At 46.2% G+C, this 24,890-nt stretch overlaps 2 protein-coding genes and 1 long non-coding RNA gene across 5 annotated transcripts in view; 1 reads left to right on the forward strand and 2 right to left on the reverse strand.

The window, feature by feature from the left end:
* The window catches only part of GALR3 (galanin receptor 3), a 43,452-nt gene that overhangs the window by 12,550 nt on the left and 6,012 nt on the right, over positions 1-24,890 (reverse strand). Inside the window, exon 1 of one of the 3 annotated variants that reach the window (XM_053258621.1) lies at positions 190-629. The exons of the other annotated variants lie outside the window; for them this stretch is intronic. The gene's annotated coding sequence lies outside the window, so the exon portion shown is untranslated. Of the gene's footprint in view, positions 1-189; positions 630-24,890 lie in introns of those variants that run through there. 3 annotated transcript variants of the gene reach the window in all.
* Positions 748-11,085, forward strand: LOC128328545 (noggin-like). Its single transcript, XM_053258628.1, has 2 exons — positions 748-980; positions 9,890-11,085. The coding sequence occupies exons 1-2, from the start codon at positions 900-902 to the stop codon at positions 10,607-10,609; spliced, it is 801 nt and encodes a 266-aa protein (XP_053114603.1). The 5' UTR covers positions 748-899; the 3' UTR covers positions 10,610-11,085.
* On the reverse strand, positions 6,713-8,380 carry LOC128328546 (uncharacterized). The gene is made up of 2 exons (XR_008309280.1): positions 7,768-8,380; positions 6,713-7,286 (listed from the first exon to the last, which is right to left on the reverse strand). It is a non-coding gene; the product is annotated as an uncharacterized LOC128328546 (long non-coding RNA).

A 24,890-nucleotide genomic window follows, 5' to 3' on the forward strand; every position in this document is an offset into this window, starting at 1 on the left:
ATGCAGCACTCTGACAAGAGAAGCTACACCTGTTAAAATTCTTCCTTCTGTGCCATCATTAAAAGGAGACAGGGGCCCTACTAATTGTGGCAACTCTAAAAGCGATTCCTTTTTCTCTCTTGCCAAGCTACTGAAAACAGCCCTCTTTGTTTTCCAATTTTATTCCTTTCTCCTCCAAGCAATACTCACTTGTTAGTAAAAGGGTGTGGGGGCTCTTGGCCTCCTTTAGGTCTTTGCCATGCAGCAGCAACAGCAGCAGCAGTCTGAAGGAACTCTTGCTTCACTTCCCTCCACCGCCAAAGGGAGAGAAACTGAGGATGAACTCCACAAGTTGAGATGCACAGTAAGTCTCTCCTGTGCCTCTGCCTCTCTTGCTCCTGTAGCTACTTTGCAGTGCATCGTTCCCCTCCCATGCTGCATCTGCTTCTTTCCTTCTCTCTCCCCTCCTTTGATGTCTCTCCCTCTAGATCTCTGCGCTTTTGCTGTACCAAGCCCATTGATCCTCTTTTTTCACTTGAGGTTTGGTTGGGTGTTAACCCTCCTATGGCCAGATCACCTTCTCCAGTAGAGTATCTATCTATCTATTCCAGATACTACTGTTTCTTTTCTTCATGGATAAGTGGAAATGTAGAATGGAATATAGGTATCTGATTGGTTGGCCCCCACCTATTAAAGCGGAGCCTATTTGACAAGAAGGTTTAAAGAGCAAGATTACATCCACAGCTACAACAGGAGAATGTATTCACACTGCTGACTTGATGCATAGAGGCCATGGGGAAGAAGCAGCATGTAAAGTTCCCCTCACCTCATCCATGACGAAGAGGTTGTGTTCCCTTTGTATGCAGAGGACTAGGCTTCCTGCACACACTAGAGATGTCTAAGTTTCTTAGGACTTCCTGATGCATGCCGAAAGCTGGATTCTGCATCTGCACACCCAGGCTTCTAAAGTGCTTTCCCACACCAGTATTTCCCTGGCAGCTGTATGTATACATCTCTCATTCCATTTATTCATGTCTGCTGGAATGCACTGGAACTAGATGCTCGAGCCTGTTTCAGAATCTGCTAACGTGCCCTATAGGGATTATCCAGGCAATTTAAAACAAAACAAAATGAGAGGCTTTCCCCTTAGTGCCACAATGATGTAGCGATGCAATATTCTGTCCACACAGGGTAGTCCTGCTGCGGGGGAGAGAGTTAAAGAAAAGAATCATAGGATATGCATGCTCCATCACTGAAAGGGGGAACATAATCCTCAAAGGAAATAACAAAAACATAAAAGGGAAAGGGAGAAAACACACTCAGGAAGTAGTCAGAGGTGTTGCTGCAGAGGAGGAGATTGTCTTACTGAAGCTTGACATTTTAAGAACATAAGAACAGCCCTGCTGGATCAGGCCCAAGGCCCATCTAGTCCAGCATCCTGTAGTAGTAGTAGTAGTAGTAGTAGTAATAGTAAGTTTATTGCGGTCACAGACCAGATTAACAATTAATAACAATTAATAGCATTAATAAGAAAATTCAAAGTTTACAAAATCACAAACTATTCAAATTACTAATACAGTCTTTACGGAGCTTCGACGCCACAAAACAGAACTTTGCCACATTATCTGAAATTACAGGTTTAACAGCATCCTGTTTCACACAGTGGCCCACCAGATGCCGCTGGAAGCCACAGGCAGGAGTTGAGGGCATTTTGCTGCTGTTCTTTTAAAGAGCAGAATGAGTGCTCCTGGGCTTGGGGATTGTTCATCTAATATGGATCTAGATTGTACTCAACCTCTAAAGAAGAATAAATATCATAAAATATCATAAAATGGCACAGGCCAGGGAAGGGGAGCATGTTGCCACTCATCACTCAGGAAGTTACAGATATTGCCCCAAAGGGGGTATTACATACACACAGCCATATTCTATAGGCCAAGTAGCAGAGCAATCAATCTACCTGCTAGAAAGAATAACATTTTCCAGGGATACAACACTGCATTTTCTGCACAACATGGGGATTACCTTGTGGAAAGATGTTAGGGTCCTCTACTATTCATGACTAATACCTATACACTTGCTGTGTTGTAATCCTATGGACATGAGTCATCTATGGGAGGGCTGGAAGAAACTCCTGTCTGCTGCTAGTCAGTGTAGACAATATTGAGCTAGAGCAGGGCTGCTCAGCTCTGGCCCTCCTGCAGATGTTGGCCTACAACGTCCATAATCCCTGGCTGGGGATTATGGGAGTTGTAGTCCAAAAACAGCTGGGGGGCCAAAGTTGAGCAGGCCTGAGCTAGAGGCACTCTTACCCCTGGACATTAGGGCCAAAGTCCAGGGCCTCCACACACCCTGGGGCCCCCCAAATCATCTTTAGTCTGTCCTGGGTGGTGTGAATTGTGCCCTCAAGAACCTACGTGTTAAAAAATGATGCTTCACTTGTACTGGGGGGCCCTCCAAAGGCCTTTAGGTCCAGGCCCCAAAATTATCTAGGTGCACCTCTGGCTAAATTAACCAAAGTTTAAGGCTTGGTTTAAGGCAGTTTATTTATTTCATTTCATTTATTTGTTTATTTATTCGATTTCTATACCGCCCTTCCAAAAATGGCTCAGGGTGGTTCACACAAAGAAATAACAAATAAATAAGATAAACAAAATGGATCCCTGTCCACAAAGGGCTCACAATCGAAAAAGAAACATAAGATAGACACCAGCAACAGTCAGCAGAAGTACTGTGCTGGGTGTGGATAGGGCCAGTTATTCTCCCCCTGCTAAACAAAGAGAATCACCACATCAAAAGGTGCCTCTTTGCCAAGTTAGCAGGGTTAAGTGCCTGCAACCTTGGAGAAGCCGCTGCCAGTCTGTGAAGACAATACTGAGCTAGATAGACCAATGGTCTGACTCAGTATATGGCAGTTTCCTATGTTCCTATGTTCCTAAGTTGCATATGTTAAAACAGTGGTTTTGCTTGGCATGCAAAAGATCCAGGGTTCAATCCCTGGCATCTCCCAGTAGGGCTGGGAAAGACCGCCTCTCTGAAATCCTGGAAAACTGTTGCTAGTCCGTGCAGACAGTACTGAGCTAAAAGAACCAATGGTCCAACTTAGTATAGCACAATTTAACATGTCCACTAACCACTTTGAAGTTCCATTAACTGCAAAAAAAAGGGGGGGAGGGATTTAAGTGCATGAACGTACTCCTAGAAATCATTAGGGCTCCAAAGCACTAAATTTTGGCGGGATCATGCCTTATGCCCAGGAAGACCCTCCTATCACAAGCTCCTTTGTGTATGTGTGTGTTGAAGTTGGGGGCTCATTTGCAGCCATGCTGGAGCGTACTTTTCATGAACAAAGTACCTTTCAGCACAATCACTGCAGAGACAACTAGTTCCCAAGCACCTGACCTGAGATTAGGCTTGTGGCTTCCAGATAGCTCTTGTCAATAACACCTTTCTGCACATGAAGCACTCAATCACTCAGAAGTATAGCCTGCATTGTCTCCAGTGTTTGGAATGGGTCTGGTAACAGCATTGTCTTCTTACCTTTTTTGTTCTCACGGCAGTTCTCAGTCCCATTTTAAAGCAGGGGAGCTGAAAGCAAGGAACAGTAAAGGTAAAGTGTGCCGTTGAGTGGGTGTCGACTCCTGGTGATCACAGAGCCCTGTGGTTGTCTTTGGTAGAATACAGGAGGGGTTTACTATTGCCTCCTCCTGTGCAGTATGAGATGATGCCTTTCAGCCTCTTCCTATATCACTGCTGCCCGATATTGGCGTTTCCCATATCCTGGGAAACATACCAGCAGGGATTCGAACCGGCAACCTCTGGCTTGCTAGTCAAGTCATTTCCCTGTTGCGCCATAAGGTGGACTGACTGAAATCAGGCAGGACCTCTTAGAGGTCCAGAGAGGCTTGGACCACTTCCAGCTTTCGAGGCCCCTCGTCATAATTTAAAAAATGACAATGAGAAAAAGAGAGAGAGAGAATATTTATTGTCTAAATTTGAGCCCCCCTTTGAGCATGTGGCCCAAGAAAAATTGATCTCCCCCACACACACACACCTCCACCCCCTCTGATTGACCCTGAAATCAGGCAGTGAGTTTATGGCAGAATTTTCACCTGGCTCTCCAGGCAGATTCTAGTGTTGTGTCCATACAGCTTTCAAACGTGATGCTCAACAACTTACAAAAGGAAGGTATTCTAGTGGATAATTCTGATGAAACTGATTCTGATGCTGCATTCAGACGTTACGGCTAAACGCAGTGAAACCTGGCTGGGATTCCAATTCTTAACTCCGATTCACGCCGCAAACATTCTCCAGACTGCAGCCAGCCCAACTCCACTTGCAAGCGAGGGAAGCCCAGGAAGCTCCGTGGCCAGTCTGTGGGCAAAGCCTCACCATGCCAGCTGCTCAGCCGCGATTGGCCACGATCTGTTAGGGGAGTGCCGAGAATGATTTTCAGAGTGCTCCGCCCACCCTCGGCAGAGAAAAGGATTGAAAGCCTTTTAAATGCCCTGCAATGCCAGCACTTCTTCTGCCAGCCATAGCACCGCCCCCAAGTCACCCTGTACCCTAAAAGCACCAGGCAAACCCAAATTCTTGGGCAGGTTTGGGGGCCTGGTAGGGAGTAGAATTCCGCTTTCAGTGCGGGAGGGGAGGGGGAAATCCACATTTGCTAACATGGGATATGCAGATAGGGGAGATCAAAGGATGCTGGGGTGGGGTCTGTCCTGCCATGACCAGAGAAGATGTTGTGAGGGGAGACCTCGGCAGAGCAGTCCCGGCAGATCCATCCCAAACCCGCTGCAAGCAGCTTGCTGCCCAGTGGGCTCACACTCTCATGAACGGGCCAGTCTGTTGGGATTTTATGCAGATAAGCAGGTGTGGGGACTCGCAGGAGAGGGCACTTCCCTCTTCTTCCCCAGCCCCACAGCAGTGGGGTCAAGAGCGTTCCAGGATGTTGGCAGGGGTACACATGTAAACAAGGGCGAGCAGGCTGGCAGGGGGCATGGCTTCACAGCCGCTTGCCCGTAGTCCCCAAGACAAGGAAAGAGTCTCTGGGGCAGGGGCGTAGCTATAATTGAACGAAAGGGTTCAAAGAACACGGGCCCCCAGCTCCTGAGGGCCCTCCAGCTCTATCCCTCCCTATTTTCTTCATTGTCTCCCTCACTCTGGGGGGGCCGCCTGAGAGAGAGATGAACACAGGCCCCCTCTCCCCTAGCTACGCCCCTGCTGGGGCAGCCCTCTCCACTGCTTGCCTGCACACAGCAACCTGGCTCTATTCAGAGCCCCAAGGCCTGACACTCTCGTGTGGGAGGTGTTGAGAAAAGTGGATGGATTGCTCTCTTGAATCAGTTATGTTTTGTCTGAGCATTTCTCTCCCCTCCACACACTTGCAATGTTCCTTCTCATGAGTTGTCTGGGTGTCCCCATGGCCTTTCCCAACCTACATGTGCAAAAAGTAGAACATTGCTGCTCTAGCTGTTATGTTATTTGTTACATTCTATATCCCGCTCTTCCTCCAAGGAGCCCCGAGCAGTGTATGACATTCTTAAGTTTCTCCTCACAACAACCCTGTGAAGTAGGTTAGGCTGAGAGAGAAGTGACTGGCCCAGAGTCACCCAGCAAGTCTCATGGCTGAATGGGGATTTGAACTCAGGTCTCCCCGGTCCTAATCCAGCACTCTAACCACTACAGCACACTGGCTCCTGACTGAACCCGGGGATCCGTCCCCCCACCCTAAGGCATTTGATCCCCTCTTGGCACTGTGATGGGGTTCTCGGCTCATGTTGCCACTTGGAGTGTTTCTGCATGTGAGCATACATGACTCTTGCTCCCTTCTCAGGAAGCAAAGCACTTGATGCCCATCCTGTCATCCCGTACCCTCGCCCTACCACTTGCCAGGTGGATGGAGTAAGGGACAGCGTGGGAATTGGGGCTGCCTATGAGAGACTATGCAGCTTGACAGGCTGGCCAGTCCGGGATGGGACATGGCAGCATCCCCGTAGCCTGGCAACTCCATAGCCCCATAGCTGACAGGAGGGGCATGGCTGGTTTTCCAAGAGGCGGCCAGTGAGAACCGTTCAAAGTATGGAGCAGCGCATACACATCCTCGGCATCTCTGCCCTGCCTCCTTTGAGTTTTTAAATCAGCATGAAATCGCAGTTATAGCTGTGTCAGTGGTTGGACATAACACTTTGTCCGACCAGTTTTATCACCGGTAAATCATAGAGATAACTGAAGGTTCCAATTGGAGCCTGGCAAGCCAAACTGGTGTTCGCTTTCGAGCCATAACCTCCGTTTCTTGCATTTGGGTGTAACAGAGTTACAATCTCAGCCAGATTTTAGCGGCGGTTAGTCGTTAAATCTGAATGCAGCCACTATCTAAAAAGGTGTTGTCCACTATCAAAGCCCTTGCTAACCGGGCAGAAAGGCACCTTTTAAAACAGGGGCACTCTGAATTTAGCAGGAGAGCAACTGTCCCTATTCAGCCCAGCGAAGGGTCCCTCCAGTGGCTGTTGCTGGTGTTTCCCTTGTGTTTCTTTTTAGATGGCGAGCCCTTTGGGGAAAGGAAACATCTCATATCTTTTGGAATGTAAACTGTTTTGAGAACTCTTTTTAAAAATGCGGTGTATAAATATTTTTAATAATAGCAATCTTATATCCTGCTATTTGAAATTACAAGTAATATGCAATTGGACCTTTGTATATGCAATTGGACCCAGTAGGCAGCATGGTGTAGTGCTTAGAGTGTTTGTTTATTTTATTATTTACATGTATATACCGCCCTTCCTCCAGAAACCCCATCGGTTAATAAAAAGATAAAAGCAGTAATAAAACTTCAATAAAAACAAAATATTGGACTTAAACATGGAGGGACAGTTTCCTGACCTACTTTTGGGAACCCAAGATAGCTTACAAACAAATTTAAAACAATCAAATAACTATACACACTATAAAACTTATAAAAGGAAGGCAGCAACCACAACTGAGAGCATACACCTTAATTTATGAATGCCACAAATAAATATTTGCAGTACTGAATTGTTTGTATTTGAAAGCACCAGGAAAAAAATATGGGGGTGGGGCACACAAAGGGCAAAAGGCACGTCTCGGGGAAGGGCTGAGCTGTGACTACAAATTATATTTCTAAAAGTAACGGAATATTCTGCATTTGTGTTCCCGTCCGAAACATCGTGGCTGACATGAGGGAAATTACTCACTTGGGCAATGCCTAACTTGTTCTTTAATTTCATTGGGACTCGAGTGTGCAATTTTCCTCCTCATGTAGACCATTTTCTCTGAAGTAAGTCCTATGAGATTTGATAATTTTCAAATTATCATAAGCATGCCTGGGATTGCAGCCATATTTTAATTTCCAGTTATGAATTAGCGACAGCAGTGGGGATGGGGTGGCAGGAGCTACTTGTCTGAAGGGTCTCTTTCCCCCTCGCCCCACTTACGATGCTTATAAAGAAGCTGTGATTGGCTGCAGCTCCTTGTTGAGTGTCAATTTGGTGACAAACCCAAATTTGTTTTGCTAAATGTGTGAAATAGCCTTTATGCTGCTGTTGCCTGGGCAACTAAGGATCGTCCATGTCTGTTGGATGAATACCAGGCTGTGCCAGTCCCTGAAGACACACAAGTATTGCCAGTCTTGGTGCTGTTTTAGTTTGCCAAGGCGGGGTGGGCCAGAAGGAAAAGGGAGCTGCTTGGAGTGAGATTCTTGAGTAACTCAGAGCTACAGGAAGGTATCTGAAATATCACCATGGTAATCAGTTGAGCATCGTCTACCTGACTCACTTTGCGGTACCTCTGAGCCCGAGGTCTGTGGTTGCTCCAGCCCCACAAGGCACTGACATTCCTGTCATTTATGAACTATATCTCTTTTGGTTACACACAGAGTTAAACACTGATGCAGTAGAAAGTCACAAAAGGACCCACAGGCTCTTGTGGAACCTAAGTATTTTGTTGCCATGGAAACAGGTGCATCCATAAGTATGTGGCCTTGTCAGTGTGCACTGAAGAGTTCCTGTCTATTTCTCATTGTTCAAAGTGTGTTTCAGATTAGAAGTAACCAATGCCTTGGAAAAAACATTTCCTTTTCATTGTCACACTGAAACCCAGAAGCATTTCCTTGCTGGACAATGCCAGTGCAGGCTGGGAAAACTACCATAACCCCTAATGAGGTTCTGTTGCTCTCATGAATTGTTGCTCTTCTCAAAAAGTGCAATGCTGAGTCTTGAACGAGTTATGTGGATATGTTAAATTCAGCCCTAAATTCTGAATTGGATCGGTGCAATTGAATCTGCTTGACAACTGGGTGTTAATCTTGATGAAGATTGCTTTAAGCCGCAAACTGCGGGGTGGAGGGGGGCGGTGGCAAGGATAATTTGAAAGACAAAAACAGCTGCATAAAAAGGATCATTTATTCCCAATGCAATTTGAAAGGAACCTTTCTCAAGGGGATTCCTTACTAGATGGTTTGGAAAAGATGCTTCCATCCCCAACTAAGCAGTCTGTTTAGGGGGAAGCATCTTTTCCAAGCTGTCTAGTAAGGAGTTCCCTTGAGAAGGATTCTGATTGAAAATTGTTGGGAATAAATTATCCTTTGATGAAGCTGTTTTTGTCTTTGCTTTTTGTACAGCTGATACTGGTGTTATGGTAAAGGTAAAGTGTGCCGTTGAGTCGGTGTCAACTCCTGGTGACCACAGAGCCCTGCTGCCGCATTAGGTGGTAGTAAGCATTAATTGCCCCCTTTGCCAAGCAGGGTCTACTCTGGTTTGCATTTGAATGGGGGACATGTGTGAGCACTGTAAGATATCCCCCTCAAGGGATGGGGCTGCTCTGAGAAGAGCATCCGCATGCTTGTTCCAAGTTCCCTCCCTGGCATCTCCAAGATAGGAATGAGAGAGATTCCTGCCTATAATCTTGGAGAAGCCACTGCCAGTCTGTGTAGAGTAGACAATACTGAGCTAGATGGTCTGACTCGGTATAAGGCAGCTTCCTAGGTTCCTGATCCTCCATATTGCAGAGCAAAGATAATTCCTCATATTTATAAACAGCTTTTCAACAAACAAGTACTCAAAGCAGTTTTGCACAGAAAAATAAATTACATTGGCTGGTCCCCCACACCAGGGTACATCGGTCCAATAATATATTTGCATATTGTGCAAATATAAAAATTGTGCAAGTGATGTTATGCAAGAGTAAACCCATCATTCCCAATGGGCTTACACATGTGTAATGTTGTGTCATTTTTGCATTTGCACAATTTGCACGCACACAACAGTGGGCTGACATACCATTGCTCAGTATGTCAGTCACTGTTACTAATATACTAGTTTTCGACACCAAGTTCTCAAAGTGGTTTGCATAGCAAGAAGAATGAGAACATTGTTCCCTGTCCCAAAAGGGCTCACAATCTAAAAAGATAATAATTATAAATAGGAAGTTTTATGAGGTGGGCTCAAGTTCTTGAAAACTCATCCTATGATAAAGGTGTTAACTTTTAAGATGCCATAGAGCTCTGTTGTTTTTCGGATGTGGCTACCCCTCTGGAGGTTGCTATTGCAGTTGGTATTACATATGGTCACCAGAAATATCCATGGCAAAAAAGATGGAGCTTTCCCCTCTGTATAATCTTGTTTCTGTCACTGGGAGTCACAGCGCTGTCTGACATCAAAGCTGGTAAGTAGGGAAAAGGGGAGTTTGGAAACTCTCGGTTAAAGGGATTGCTGATAATGAAAGGGGTGGAGAGAAGCAGACTACAGGGTCAGCTTAGTGCAGTTCAGAGGCACAGACGTCTTAAGGGGCTGTAGCAGTCATGAATACCAGAGCATGGTTCATCTGTGTGCTGTTTCTGGGGCCCTGGAATCAGAGAGATCATCAGCCTGGAGTTTTTTCCCTCGCTCAGGAAGGAGAGTTTTCCCTAAGTGAAGCTCCTCTGCCTCGTGAGAAGATCGGCGAGATGGCCCAATCCAATCCTGACATCCACTTCATCCGGAGTAAGCCAGGTACTCAAGCGAGGCCTTACAGCCTGTCCCTTTCCCCTGATGACTACCACCACTACCTACCCAAACCCAAGCGTCTGCGTGCTCCCCGCCTGATGAAACTGCTAGGCTCCTCTTATGACCCCTTCTGGATGTCGCTTGAGGACCCCCAAGGCCGGAACACAACCCTAGAAGAACTGGGCACCCTGAATTGGGACCTGTCTGAACGCAGTGCCCGATTTAGGAAGAAACTCCTGCTGGAGGCTGAAGGATTAGATCTTCCTCAGCTGCTGTCTTCAGAGGATGGGCTTCCTCACAACCTGAGCCAGGCCCTGACCCACCGCCTGCATCAGTGGCTAGTGGACAGAGCAACCTGCCATCTGACCTCTTCCTGGGTGGACCTGGGACCCATCTTCTGGCCACGCTGGGTGCGTCATACCAACTGTGATCTTAGCCGTCCCAGCTGCTCTTGGCCTCCGGGTATGACATGCCGGCCTGCCCAGGTGACCCACATCAGGCTTCTAGCGTGGCATTGCTGGACCAGAAGGGACCAGCCTCTGAGCACTGGAAATTCCCTTCAGCAATGTGCCTGGAGGCAAGTCCCCTACCCTGTGGTGGCTGCGTGCAAGTGTTCCTGCTGGTGAAGATTGTGGTGGTGGTGGTGATGGGGTGGGCGTTGCATGGCCAGCGCTGGACCTTCATAAAGATTTTGCTGTCATTTCCCAGTCAGCTGAAATCTTCAGCTGCATATCTGGGACTCAGCATGTAGAAACAGTCTACCTGTATCTGAAACAGAGAGAAACTGTAGTGAGGGGTGGTGGAAAGTTGTTCTTTATTCAGATATGTACGTGTTGCATTCGAGAGATCTTTACAGCAAGGACTGGAAATCCAAGCTTTGGGAATCATGGTCACATACCAGAAGAAAGCTGAGAGAGCGGAACGGTGTGCGGAACTGAGATGCGAAGATCTCTCTCAGGTTTACATGTATCATTGATAAGTTGACAGTAGAAACTGGAACACGTTTGCTTTGATGTTCTGAGAAGCAGGGAGTTTTGGAAACGCAACAGATTGTACTTGCACTGAAGCAGAAACCTGATGTTCATGTGAAGAAATAAATGGGCTTGATCAATGTCTGTTATAACGAGTTCTGCCTAATACTTATCTTGAGCTGGCCCTGGAACACTTGCCACCAGGTTGCTGAGCATGCAGGGCCACAGGCTTGCTGGAGGGTAACTTAGGAAACCATGGGTATAGAAGTCTTGGGAAAAATCCATGTGGAAGCTTTCCTGAGTAGGGCTTAATGGAATGAAGGGAGATGTGCAAGAGTACAGTAGTGCTGTTGTGCATCTTCCATATTCTGTGGGGGAGTTCCCGGTAGATTGTGTCTTGTGGCTCAGGAAGTTGACTCCCTCCCCCAATGTTAATCTAGCAGCACAGATACAGAGATGGTGGGTTATCTGTTCTGTTCTCTTTGATCTAGGCCAGGGGTGTCCAACTGTGGCCCACCAGCTGTTTTTGGCCTACAACTCCCATCATTCCCAGCCACAGTGGCCAGTAGTCAGGGATGATGGGAGTTGTAGGCCAAAAAACAGCTGGAGGGCCACAGTTGGGCACCCGTGACCTAGGACTTTGATACTGGAGGGCTGCTGGTCAGTTTACTTTTCTCTACATGCTTTCTTAAGATGCATTTGGGGGAATGGAAGGAAGAGTAGTAGTAGTAGATGCTTGCCTTTTGTAACTTCCACCTTAAGTGGCATTGCATGGAAATGCTTGAGTAACAAGCAGAAGGTTGCTGGTTTGAATCCCCAATGGTACTATATCGGGCAGCAGCGATATAGGAAGATGCTGAAAGGCATCATCTCATACTGCGCGGCAGGAAGCAATGGTAAACACCTCCTGTATTCTACCACAAGAAAACCACAGGGCTCTGTGGGCTCCAGGAGTAGAAATGGACTTGATGGCACACCTTACCTTTATTTCTGGATCTAATTTCACAGCTTCCAGGGAAGCTCATTGGTTGCCTGTCTCTGAGACTTACCCATGCCTGAGACACATGAGTAAGTATGAGACTTCTAAACAGTCAGATGATGAGAAGTTACAATTATGAATGTAGACAATATAGAAGTTACAAAAGTGTGCAACTCTCAGTCAGGGCTGCCCATTCTTGAGGCAGGATGAAGCCTCAAGTGGCAAATCATTGGGATGCCAGCAGGGCAGCAAGTTGCCACACACCACCACCGCTGCCGTTAGAGCAGCTCTTTGGGACTGATCATCTCCAGAAGTTCTAGATATGCTCACATTCAGAGACGCTCTTACCCCTGGTTTGGGGGGCTGAAGTCCAGGGCCTCCACACCCCCAGGGGCCCCCAAATCCTCTTTAGTCTGTCCTGGGTGGTGTAGTTTGTGCCCTCAAGAAAATACATGTTTTAAAAATGATGCTTAACTTGCAGTGGCGAAGGGTGGGGGCGGTCCAAAGGCCTTTAAGTCCAAGCTCCAAAATTACCTAGGTGCACCTCTGTCCACATTACAGACTTAAACTGATTTAATTAGTATTTTCCCCCTTCAGGAGAACCCTAGGGATTATCATTCTGTGAGGAGGAGGGAGAGAGAAGGAAATCTCTAATATCTTAGTATTCTCGCCAAACTACAAATCCCAGGGTTCCTTGATGGCAAACGAAACTTTGGTAGAAAACTTATAAAGATCTGGAGAGTGGATAGGGCTTTGGTGTACTAGAGCTGGGTTAAACGTGAATTTATCAGTTGTAGGTCTGATCCCAGATAGCACTTTGCAAAACTAACTACTACTCACTTGAGTAGGATAGCCTCTTTAATCAAGACTGGGAAATAGGGAGCACTTAATTCTATATGGAGGTACATTCTGGGATCAGAAAGAAATATGTAACTGTAGCACTTTTCGAGTACAGTGTGTGTTGCTTTCTTGAGCTAATTTGTCTTCACAATTCCAAGGCTGTCATTTATTTCAGTTCTGCAAATGGGGAAACGAAATCCAAGAGCAACTTTGTGGCTGGTTAAACAGCTTGATGTCCATTGTTGTCCATCAGCCCACACTGGGGATAGGAATGAGACAGGAATTTAGTAATCAGTGGTGGCATCAGGGGGGAAAAATGATGGGGGCACAGAAGAGGCAAAGTGAAATTCTGGGTGCAGGGGCAGAGCCAACACTGGGGGAGGGGGGTGTTCAAACAACCCGGGCTGCAGTGCGATACCCAGGGGCTGCACCTGGCACCCCAGCCACGCCTCTGCGTCTGATGTCAGACACACAAAGGGCGTGGTTGCGAGGCTCAATTTTTGAAAAGCTTCAGCCAGCACTGGGTTCCCAGCCTGGTCGGGGAACACCTCTCCCTGCCTTGACAAGCAGGGGAAGGAGCTCTCGGCCACCACTGCCAATGCAGCACTGGTTGTAATTTACTCACAAGTGGGGGGCGCAGCCCCATTTGCAAACGTGGACCACGTCCCCTGTGTGTCTGCCATCTGTATCAGATACATAGAGGTCGTGGCTGGGGCGGTGGGGACCACTGGTGGCAGGGTGGGCAGGAGCCACCAGCGTTTTCCCTACACCACTGTCTGGGTGGGTGAGCGGAGTCTCATGTGTTAGATTTCTGAAACAGAAATGGGGGTCACGGGGAAAGGCAGCTATTTTCCTGATGGTGCGTTTGGTAGTAATTAACGGTGGCAAAGCATCCTTTGAGGCTGAGCCTACTCAAGAATGAATTAAATACAATAAATAATCTCTACCAGACCCAGAAGCAAGCCAACAACCAATCATGAAATGTGTTGTTCAATGTATTTCTCGATTCATCTAACACCACTGTGCACACGTGCTCATGAGAGGCTGACGAAATCCAGCGTTTAGACTCCATACAGCATCAGCGTCCCCTGCATGGGGGAAAGGTGGGGGAGGGTTGAAGAGGGGCTACTTTAGCCAACGTGACCTTTGCCTCTGGCGCAAAACCCTGGTGAAGAGTACTCCTCATTTCAGTTTAAGCTCCTGCTTTCCCGCTTGCCAGACGATGCGAGGAGGCTGCTAACATATCAGATTATTAGAATATTTGGGGCACCTTTGGCATGAATAGCTGGGGAGGGTCAGGGAAGACTCACACAGCCCAAGGCATTGCCTTGGTAGTCAGTAGCTGGTCATCAGACCAGGCAAAACCTCCAATGTACCACAAATAGTTGTGCAGGTAAATCAGAATAATAATAATTTTAATTCCCAGCCTTCCCAGGTCCACTTGACTAACTTTGCCACTGGTAATTAAGAAAACTGCAGATCGCTGATGCACTGAAAGTGACTGAACTAGCATAGCAGACCACATAGGATGCTGCCTTATACTGAGTCAGACGCTTGGTTCATCTAGCTCAGCATTGTTGGCTCTGTCTGGCAGCAGCTCTCCAAATTTCAGGCAGCAGTCTTTCCCAACCCCGTGATGCCAAGGATTGACTTGGGACGTTCTGTATGCGAAGCAGATGCTTTACCACTGAGCTATGCCCCCATGTCCCCAGTGCCATGATAGGCTGGCTGGGGCTCCGAGGTAGAGTATTAGAACATTGTTCGTGGCTGCATTGTTCATTGAACATTCATTCATTTGTTGAACATTGTTCTGTTGGATGATGTGTTTGTTACATATAAATTTTGCAGGGTATGTTATACAGTTGGTGACTGGCAGCCTGCCATACAGTAGGAACACCTTCAAAGCAGAAACTGGTCATGACCGCTGTACTAGTGTGAAACTTGCGCTCAATACTAATTGCATTATTAATATTTTTTCCCACTAAATCTTTAATTCTGCAGCCTCTTTCATTTCCCAGCATGCATCCTGCTGTTCTCCAAAGCTGCAGTCAGGTGCTGCATTTGGCTACCAAGGCAGAGTAGAGAAAAGGTGCAGTGGAGGGAGACCAAATATATTTGGAAGCTGAGAGGAGGAAAGGAAGCACTGGGTGAAAGAGGTGCCATCTGGCCTGTTTGGAAACCAACCTGGTTGGTGTTTTGTTTTGTTTTTAACTGAACTTTAATTATTCAGTGCTAAGTAATGAGTAATTTGCATTTGTGTTAATTAACCTATAGAAAGAAATGATGGTTTGGCTTCTTGAAGGGCAAACAGAATCACATGGTATAAGGAGAACAAAAAAATATTTTGAGTGGGAAACTGAAAAGCAGCAGCATCAGGAAGATGATGTGCCAGGACATTGTTTGCTGAAGCACTGTTGCTCACATATTCTGAACAGGCTCCTCTTTTTCAAGGACTTCAACTTTTGAGCCTCCCAGTTTTGTTCCAACTTTCTATTCCAGGTGCGAGTATGCAGAGAGAGATCCTCTCTCATGTAGTTGAATGTGGTGTTGCATATGAGGCTCTGTGGACTGGGGGAAACAATCTAAGACTGACATTACGAGAGGAATAGGGTGGGATATTTCTGAACTCTTGATAAAGCCAAACACAGGGAAACACGATGCAGCAACACTAAGGCACCACCACATAACACAAGAGAAAAGCTCTCAGTGGCAGAGGTGTATGATTCGGGGTAGTTCAAAGGTGTATGATTTTGGGGTGCAGCGATGTGAAAACCAGGAACCAACATCAGCCTCATGGAGCAGTAGATCTCATGAATAGCCCTATTCACATGTTATGACCTATTCACATGTTATATGCAGAACATATAGGATCTGTATGCAATGTACACTTGTACAGATCTGTAGGCATGTACATTTATTCACATATTATGCTGAATGCATGCACAGCAGTATACTTCCTATATGTACTGAGATAGATAAGATTAAAGGAGAAGTGTGCCATTGAGTCGGTGTTAACTCCTGGTGACCACAGAGCCATGTGGTTTTCTTTGGTAGAATACAGGAGGGGTTTACCATTGCCATCTCCCTCACGGTATAAGATGATGCCTTTCAGCATCTTCCTATATTGCTGCTGCCCAATATAGGTGTTTCCCATAATCTGGAAAACATTCCAGTGGGGATTCGAACCAGCAACCTCTTGCTTGCTAGGCAAGTCATTTCCCTGCTGTGCCATTAGGTGGCTTCAGATAGATACCGGTAGGTTGATAGACCTTTATTACAGCCAATGATCAGGCTTAGTTACACTGCATCTAATACAATACAGAACCATACAAAACAATAAAGTTGTGCACACACGATCTTTGGCCACCACTTTCACGGGCTGTGGGGAAGGCAAGAGCTTGTCTGCCTTCCCCAGCAGACAAGCGGTGGTCATTCTTGCCTTCGCTGTGCCGCGCGCCCACACGAGCAGTGGCATGGCGAAGGCAAGCCCTGGGAGCAGGAGAACTTCCCCTTTCTGCTTCCCAGGGTGCCTCTGACTACGAACATGGTGGCGGCTCACATTACAGCAGCAGCCACGCTCAGAGCAGTCACTTCTTCTCCCCGGCTCGCTGCCGGAAGTGGCGGCAGGCCGGGAGGCAGCTGTTGAAATTGGCGGTGATAATGCACACAATTGCCGGCCTAGGTTAAGCACACCAGAGGTTTGCTGAAAGCCGGGTTCAAAAGTGGGGCTAGGCGTGGGGAGACACCGAGACTGAGCTGGGCTGCCCTAGCCTGGGCTAGGCTGTGTGTATGAATAGCCTCAATATAAAACATAACCACCAATAATCATTAGAACAAGCAGCTGTCCAGAAGTTAAACACACTGAGGCACTTCACACAACCTGTGAAGCACCAGACGGGGTTTGGCAGGGCCGCAGACGATCAAACCCCTAGCCCGGGGCGGCTAGATTGGCCGCCTACACGACTACCGGCTCCATCATGGAGCAGGTGGGGGCTGTGGGAATCAGGGGCCGCCTGGCCCCTGGAAGTCCCAGAATGCCCCACACAAGATTCTGGGGAGACCCCCGACACTGGGAGGCCTCCCGGTCAGGGGTCTACTCATGTATCGCCATGGCACACGATCAAAAAACCAAGGTTAACGGCGTGCTTGCTCTGTTAACCTCATTTCAGGGGTTGGGGAATTAGGCAGGCTAGCTGCCTCAGAACCACCACGCTCGCCCATGAACCCAGTGTTTCTGACGATCACTAGAAAGCAGGCTAGGCTCCCTTAGCCTGCTTTCTCGTGACTGTGGGAATAGGCTCATTGATTAATTACATTACATTGGATACATTGATACTTAGCTGGTATTATTTAACAGTTGCCATATGCTGCAGGCTGCTGCAAAGAACCTAGTCACGTTGTACAAGGTTTTTGGATTCTGGTCAGAAAGGAGGAGCAAAACATAAAACTCATGTGATCTACCTGGTTACTTTGCTAAAAGAGGCTAACTTAGCTTATGATGTATTTTATTTATTTATTTATTTATTTATTTTTACATTTCTATACCGCCTTTCGTTAAAAGAAAACCCCAAGGCGGTTTACAAAAATTAAAACATACAATAAAAGCAATAAAAAAACCAAGCACGTATGTCCCGATCTGTATTGTATATATGACGGACCTGTACTTAGGCTCTCTTATAAAATAAACGCATGTGTAGTCATTAACTTGAAAATATGTATATGAACACAAAAATATGTAAATATATACAGACACTTGAATGTGTGTCCAATGTAATGTTTGAACAGGGCTCTAGGCTCCTTCTTCCCCATTCAGTCCCCACAACTCCGCTAGGAGCTATGCAACTCACCCAGTTCTTGGAACAGTCTACCTTCTGCAAGATTCTCTTTCTTCCTGGAACCGTTAGGTTCTGAGACAGTAGGCTGTTCCAAGAACTGGGTGGGTTGGATAGCCCCTAGCAAAGAATCTTCTCCTTTCTGACCAGAACCCAAACACCTTGTGTAATGTGGCTAAGTTCTGTGCAGCAGCATACAGCGATAAGTTGAATAATACCAGCTAGATGACTGTTTGATCAAATGGTTCTTGGTGATTTTATTTTATACTGTTTTGTATGGTTCTGTATTGTAGCTGGTACACAGCAATACCTCCAGCACTGCCCTACTGCAGGGGTTCCCAACTGGTGTTACTCCAGATGTTGCTAAACTACAACTCCCATCATCCCGAGCCACAATAAATTGTAGCTGAAGATGATGGGAGTTGTAGTTTAGCAACATCTGGAGTAACACCGGTTGGGAACGCCTACCCTGCTGCATGGCCAAGATCCTTCCATTTAGATTTACTCCATATGTAAGGTTTCAGGGTCCCATCCGGCAAAGGTGCCCTGCAATATTCATTAGTAACGTCTTTCTTTCAGGTTCTGCCCCTTTTATTGATTCCTGTTCAGCCAGCTAGGAGATTAGTAATGAATTTACTTCTTAATTAGCTTTTGTTCCCAGAAGTAGGGTGGGGGGGAGCTTTAATTACTGATTTGCCTTTATTTTTTATTTTATAGCAAACTAGCACTATTTCAACATAAAATAAAGAATGAGAAGTAACCAATAATCCCCTCTCCTAATGATGAACAGAAGCTAATTAAGGGCCAACTAATCATTAACCTCCCAGCTGTGTTCCAAAGGAAGAAATAAAAAGGCACAAACTACAAACCCAGAGCTCTTGATTAAAGACACAGAAGCCCTATAAAGCTTCAGTAACACTTTGCCAGCCCACACTGGACAAGCTGGTCCTACTTTTGCATTTTATAGCCACATTTTATTGTCATTGGCTGACATGATGCATATTCCTCCAACACCAGAAGCGGGGCTGCAGGTAGACAAGCAGCCTTCCGTATCCCTGCACTGAAGGCTGCTTTGCAGTGTGGTCTGGGTGCAGAGGGGGCAGGGGAGTGATTTTTGTGTCTTTCCCTTCCCTTCCCTTCCCTTCCAAAGCCCTTTCCAGCTATAGAAATCTGGTCCTCCTCAGGGCTGCACGACCCTGGGGAATATATACCAGTGGAAAGCGGAGGGAGGGGAAAGACATGCAAATTGCTCTCCCCCCCCCCCCCGTGCCTGGGCTGCTGTGCAAAGCAGTCTTCAGTGTAGGGGTGCTGAAGGCTGTTTGTGCATCGTCTGGTGATGGAGAGCTGCGCATCATGCCAGCCGCCATTAAGAATATTTTGCAATGCTTTTCAGCGAAAAAGTTCCTAATGTGGTTTGCATACCAAAGGGGATGAGTAAAAAATCACCATAAATCAGATCCAAAAATATGCAAGACAGCAACAGAAAGAGTGTGATGACTGGGCAGTTATATCGTTTGGATTCATAAGGGCTCTTCTTTGCTTCCCGAGCATTTGAAAAGCAAAATGCTTCATGAGGAAAAGCTGCATTTCTGCCACCTCTACATTGTGCAAATCTGATTTTGCAGGATGTTACCTAACCTCCTTGATTATATTGGAAATGTGACATTTTTGTAGCAGAAGCACTTAGCACTTCCTGATATTTCTCTCAGATATTGGGGGCGGGGGGAGTAAATAAGTGTAGCAAAGTCTGAAGCATGCATGCGTCATGAGATGCTTTTCATTTAAGGTAAGAAGGGGAATGTTATTCAGCCTACCTCCCCTCCCCATCTGATTATGCCACAAAGCACACGGCACATGGCACTTGCATTGAGCTTCTTTTCGCGTTCTCCATTGTGCACTGTAATGGCATTGTAAGGCGGTAATGGCAGTGTATTGTAATAGCAATGAACCCATCAAAAAGATGAAATTTTGTAATCGAGTGCAATCAACCCATTGAGCCAGATCGGGTTTGCATGCCATTCTTTCCCTGCTTCCCTTACATACATAAGAAGATAAAAATATAAGGATAGCCCTGCTGGATCAGGCCCAAGGCCTATCTAGTCCAGCATCCTGTTTCACAGTGGCCCACCAGATGCCTCTGAGAAGCCCACAGGTAAGAGGTGTGGGCCTGTCCTCTCTCCTGCTATTGCTCCTCTGCAACTGGCACTGAGAGGCATCTTGCCTCTGAGGCTGGAGGTGGCAGGGGCGTAGCTAGGGAAGAGGGGGCCTGTGTCTGCCCTTCTCCCTGGTGGCCCCTTGGAGTGAGGGCAATAATGAGGAAAATAGGGAGGGGTGGAGCTGTGGGGCCCTCAGGAGCTGGGGAGCCCAGGTTCTTTGAACACACCCACTCAATTATAGCTACACCCCTGGGGTTGCCTTTGAAGGTGACCCAGAAGCTTCAGTTGGTCCAGAATGTAGCAGTCGGCCTGCTTATGGGCGTTAGGAGATATGATAGTGTGACACCTCTCTTGCGGTCGCTGCACTAATTACCTATTTGCTTCTGGGTCCAATTCAAAGTGCTGGTTCTCACCTTTAAAACCCTTCAGGGCTTAGCACCTGTTTACCTTCAGGACCACCTCTCCTGGCCAGTCCTGTCCCATCCTGTGAGATCTTCTCAGATTGCCCTTCTTTCGGTCCCTGGTCTCAGAGAGGTCCATAGTACTAGGGCCCGTGGAAGGGCTCTCTCTGTTGCTGCCCCTTCACTTTGGAATTCTCTTCCCCCCCCCCCGATTCGGTCTGCCTCCTCCCTTTCAGCCCTTAAAACCTTATTGAAGATATTTCTTTTCTGCCAGGAGGCTTTACAGACAGGGCTTCTACCCCAAATCTACTTCAGGAGAGAGAGTGAGCATTCACACACCAACCAAACTTACCCCGAAGTCCCATTGAGATCCTTGGACCCACTCCACACACAATTTGGACTTTGTCTTGCAAATTCTAGATGCAGATGTAGCTCTTTAGTACTCCCCCCCCCACCATTGGCTAGAAGGAAAACATGGAGGCATGTGAACTTGCATCAAAACAATACCCGAGAGCAGAGGGGAGGGGCTGCTTCCCTCAATGCTGCGAGTGTGATTCGAAGTGGCTTCGCTCAACGTTTACCCCATAGCATGAAGCCATGTGTGAATAATTCCCAGGTGTTTGCCCTTTTAACTAAAAAAAAAAAAAAATTCTTGGATGCTGTTCTTGTTTTGAGTCTGTGGATTGGGTGGTATATTAAATTTAATTAATAAATAAATTTGTATAAGGGCATTATGATATTAGCATTTTTATTTACAGTCCCCTTCCTGATGATCTCTAGCATAGAATTTGCCTTTTTCACAGCTGCTGCACATTGAGTCGACACTTTCAATGAGCTGTCCACCATGACCCCAAGATCCCTCTCCTAGTCAGTCACTGACAGCTCAGATCCCATCAATGTATACTTGAAGTTGGGGTTTTTTGTCCCAATGTGCATCACTTTACACTTGCTAACACTGAACCGCATTTGCCATTTTATCACCCACTCACCCAGTTTGGGAAGATCCTTTTGGACCTCCTCACAATCTCTTTTGGATTTCACTACCCTAAATAGTTCAGTTTTCCTTTTCTTATACTTTCCCCAAACACTTAGCAAGCTGTTTCTAATTGTATGGGATTTTATGTCCTGTTCATTTCTTTTTATGTTAGTCCATAAATACTTATGTAACCCATCTGAAAGATCAGACTCCTCCATATCCATCATTGGGCCGTATGGTTCTTTGATCCAATCTGAAATCCATGTCAAAGAACTGTCATGATGGTATAATTTCAAGTTAGGCACTGCCAATCCACCTTTCTTTTGCATCTTTCATTATCCTGAATTTAATTTTTGGTTTTTTATAAGCCCAAATAAAGGAGTTTATGTCCTTCTGCCACATATTCAATGTCCTGTCTTCAATCTTAACCGGGATCATTTGAAATAAAAAGTTCATTCTTGGTAAAATATTCATTTTAACAGATGCTATCTTCCCCAGCCAGGGAAGATTTAATTTTTTCCACCGGCTTAGGTCTGCTGAGAGGTGTTTCCACACTGATAGGTAATTATTCTTGAACAGGTCTTTATTATACCCAGCTAAATTAATCCCCAAGTATTTAACTGGTTTTGCTATTATTTGGAAATCAGTCTTTTCTTTCCAAAAAAAAATCTGACAGATTCCAAGTAATCATCTGTGTTTTGTTTTTATTAATCGTGTATCCTGAAATTCTACTGTATTGTTTATATGCTCCAATATTGAGTCTAAAGATTCTTCTGGTCAAGTAATTGTGAGAGCCACGTCATCCGCATACAGCTTTATTTTGTTTGTGGTTCACCATCTTGATTCCATAAATCTTTTTCTCCTGCTGAATCTTCTTTGCCAGAGGCTCAACAACTCAAACAACAATAGAGAAAGAGGGCATCCTTGTCTAGTACCCTTTTGAATAATACATTTTTTGGATAATATCCCATTCACTATTATCTTCGCTAATTGCTCCTGATAAATGCTTTGAATCCATGAAAGAAAATTAGTCCCGCAATTCATCCTCTCCAAAACCTTAAACAGAAAAGACCAATCCAAATTGTCAACGGCTTTCTCAGAATCCAAAAAAATCATTGCTGCTTTACTCTTCTTTCTTGAGATGTCCTCTGTTGCATTCAATATTTGTTAATTTTTAGTTTTTCAAGACAGTTTAGAACTAGGGATGTGCACAAAACCAGCTTGGCCTGTTTGGTTCGAATTCGAACCAGCTTTGAACCAGGGTGGGTAGGTTTGGTTTTGGTTTTGCTTGAACCCCACCAGTTTGGTTTAAATTCGAACCGGTTCAAATTCGAACCAGTTCTAAAAGGTTCTACATAGGGTATAATGGGGACTCAAACTGGTCCATTACTCCCTATGTAGAGCACCTAGGAGCACAAGACCAGGGTGGATGGTAGGCACCCAGAGATGCCAACCACCCACTGAACCCTAAAACAATTGGACGCTTCTATGATTTTTAATGAATTTTTGAAGATTTTTCCAATTTTTGCATTTCTCCCATAGGGAATAATGGGGATTTGAGGCAGCCCCATTCCCCCACTTGTGGGGGTGTGTGTGTCAGGGCACCCCAAGTGGGTTTGGGGACATGGTCGGTTGTGCCACAACACCCCCCAGGCAGCCCCAAGCCAGTGGGGTTCATGGTTTCCCGCCCAGAAATTCAGTTACTGTCCTTTTAACAAGTCTATCTCTACTATTAGAGTAGCTTCTCTGTTCTGTGTATATATATATGTGTGTGTGTGTATACAGGGATTCATTGAGAGAACTCATACAGCCACCAAGAATCCAATTTGTGTTTGGACTTGCTGTGGATGAATTATCTCAATGAATCCCTATCAAGATCTTTCCATACACATATGGCATACACACCAAGGAATGTGGAGGCCCTGGACTTCAGTCCTGAAGTTCAGGGGTAAGAGTGCCTCTGGCTATGCCTCCCCTTCTTTGGGTGGGCATGCAGGCCAGGCTCAGTACCAGCCACTTCCGGCCACCAGATTGGGGTCACAACAGAGCTTTCTGCATCTCTGCTTTCAACAAAAGTGACATTTGCCACTATCCTTTCTTCCACAAGCTTTCCTTCAGCGGTGGGGTCCTCTCTCAGCTGGATACTCAACGCTTTGAATGTATGCAAGGATTTTACATACATAGTCAGAAAGGAAACAGGAATCTGGTGCATAGTTGCTCTCATCAGTCTCCGCCTTGTTTGTCTAAGATGCACAATTCCACCCACCCACCAGGGCTCTTTCCAAATTAGACCCTGCAGCAGGGTCATGACGTATCTCCCAAGTGTGCTTCTGCACTTCCTGTGCTGTGACACGATAGTCCCTATGCTGACAGCGGGGTGCCATTCACATTTCTGATGCCTTGTTTTGAATTTAATCATGATTTATTGCTAAAACCTTTTATGTCCGACATAAAAAGGTTGCTGTATTTTCCGGTTGTTGGTTTTTGTGCGACTGCTCCCCCTCCTGGGCACTTTGCTATTTACGTTTTGAAGGCGAGTTACCCAAACCAAAGCATTTTGCCACTGTTGAGCTGGTAACCTGGAAAGTGCCTAGGAGAGATTTGTCACAGTGTTAAGTATTTACCTGGCTGAGATCATCCTCAGTGCTTGATTTGAAAAGAGTCTGATGCAGGATGGGATTAAGGCTGTCAACATTCCATTGTCCAGAACCTGAGAGGTATACTTGTGGGTCAAATGGGCCATAACCCCAAATTTGGCTTTAAAAAAGCCAATCTGGCAACTGGGCCATCGGCGGAGGGCCATCTCCATGGAGCAACCCTTTCTTTGTCATGGCAGCTTGCAGGGGTGGCCAGCCTGAGGCTGTCCAGTTGTTGTTGGACTACAACTCCCATCATGCCCAGCTGCCATTTATTTTGGCTAGGGATGACAGGAGTTGTAGCCTAACAACAGCTAGTGAACCTTCCTGCCCCCTCCCCACACCTATTGTCATCCTCTCTGCTGTTTTTCCTGGATTTGACTGTTTGCTTTCCTGCCAAGCAGATGTGTCTTGGTCCTGGTCCATCCTTATACCACTTCCCTCCACTCTGCCACTGCCTGACTGCCAGTATTTCAGGTAGCCATTAAGGCAGGGAAGTAGTACAAACATGAAGTTTGGATTGTGAAAAGATGTGTTGAGCTCATCCGGAGAGCCCCAAGGGTGGAAGAGGGGTCCAACAGGCTGTATATTCCACCTTGGGGTGTTTTAACAAAGGGTGATTTGAAAATGAAATATAGAAATAAATAAAAATTCCAACATATAAACATAAAAATACACATATAAATACTTGAAAAATAAATATATAAATAAAACAACTGCGGGGAAGTAACTTGCCTAGGGAGCAAGAGGTTGCCAGTTCGAATCTCTACTAGTATGTTTCCCAGTCTATGGAAAACTCCTATATTGGGCAGCAGCGATATAGGAAGATGCTGAAAGATATCTCATACTGCGTGGGAGATGGCAATGGTAAACCTCTCCTGTATTCTACCAAAGACAACCACAGGGCTCTGTGGTCACCAGGAGTCGACACCAAGTTGATGGCACAACTTTACTTTAGATGAAAGTGAGTGCCCCATGGAGTTCAACATAGCCACCCCAGCTCCACTCCTACACTTTCCTCCCCAACTCCCCATCCAACTGAGCTTGATCCATCCCTCCACAAAACACTTTGGAACTGGAATTCTGATTCCCCAGTATCGATTCCCTTTTCTTGAA

Source organism: Hemicordylus capensis, chromosome 5 (genome assembly GCF_027244095.1).
Source record: "Hemicordylus capensis ecotype Gifberg chromosome 5, rHemCap1.1.pri, whole genome shotgun sequence".
NCBI classification, from domain to species: Eukaryota; Metazoa; Chordata; class Lepidosauria; order Squamata; family Cordylidae; genus Hemicordylus; species Hemicordylus capensis.

What these genes read in the sequence shown, in the direction of transcription:
- LOC128328545 (XM_053258628.1), top strand. Translation starts at nt 900, where the DNA reads ATGCATGCCGAAAGCTGGATTCTGCATCTGCACACCCAGGCTTCTAAA. An exon ending in CCAGTATTTCCCTGGCAGCT is followed by an intron (nt 981 to 9,889) that starts GTATGTATACAT and finishes TCCCTCGCTCAG; the next exon opens with GAAGGAGAGTTTTCCCTAAG.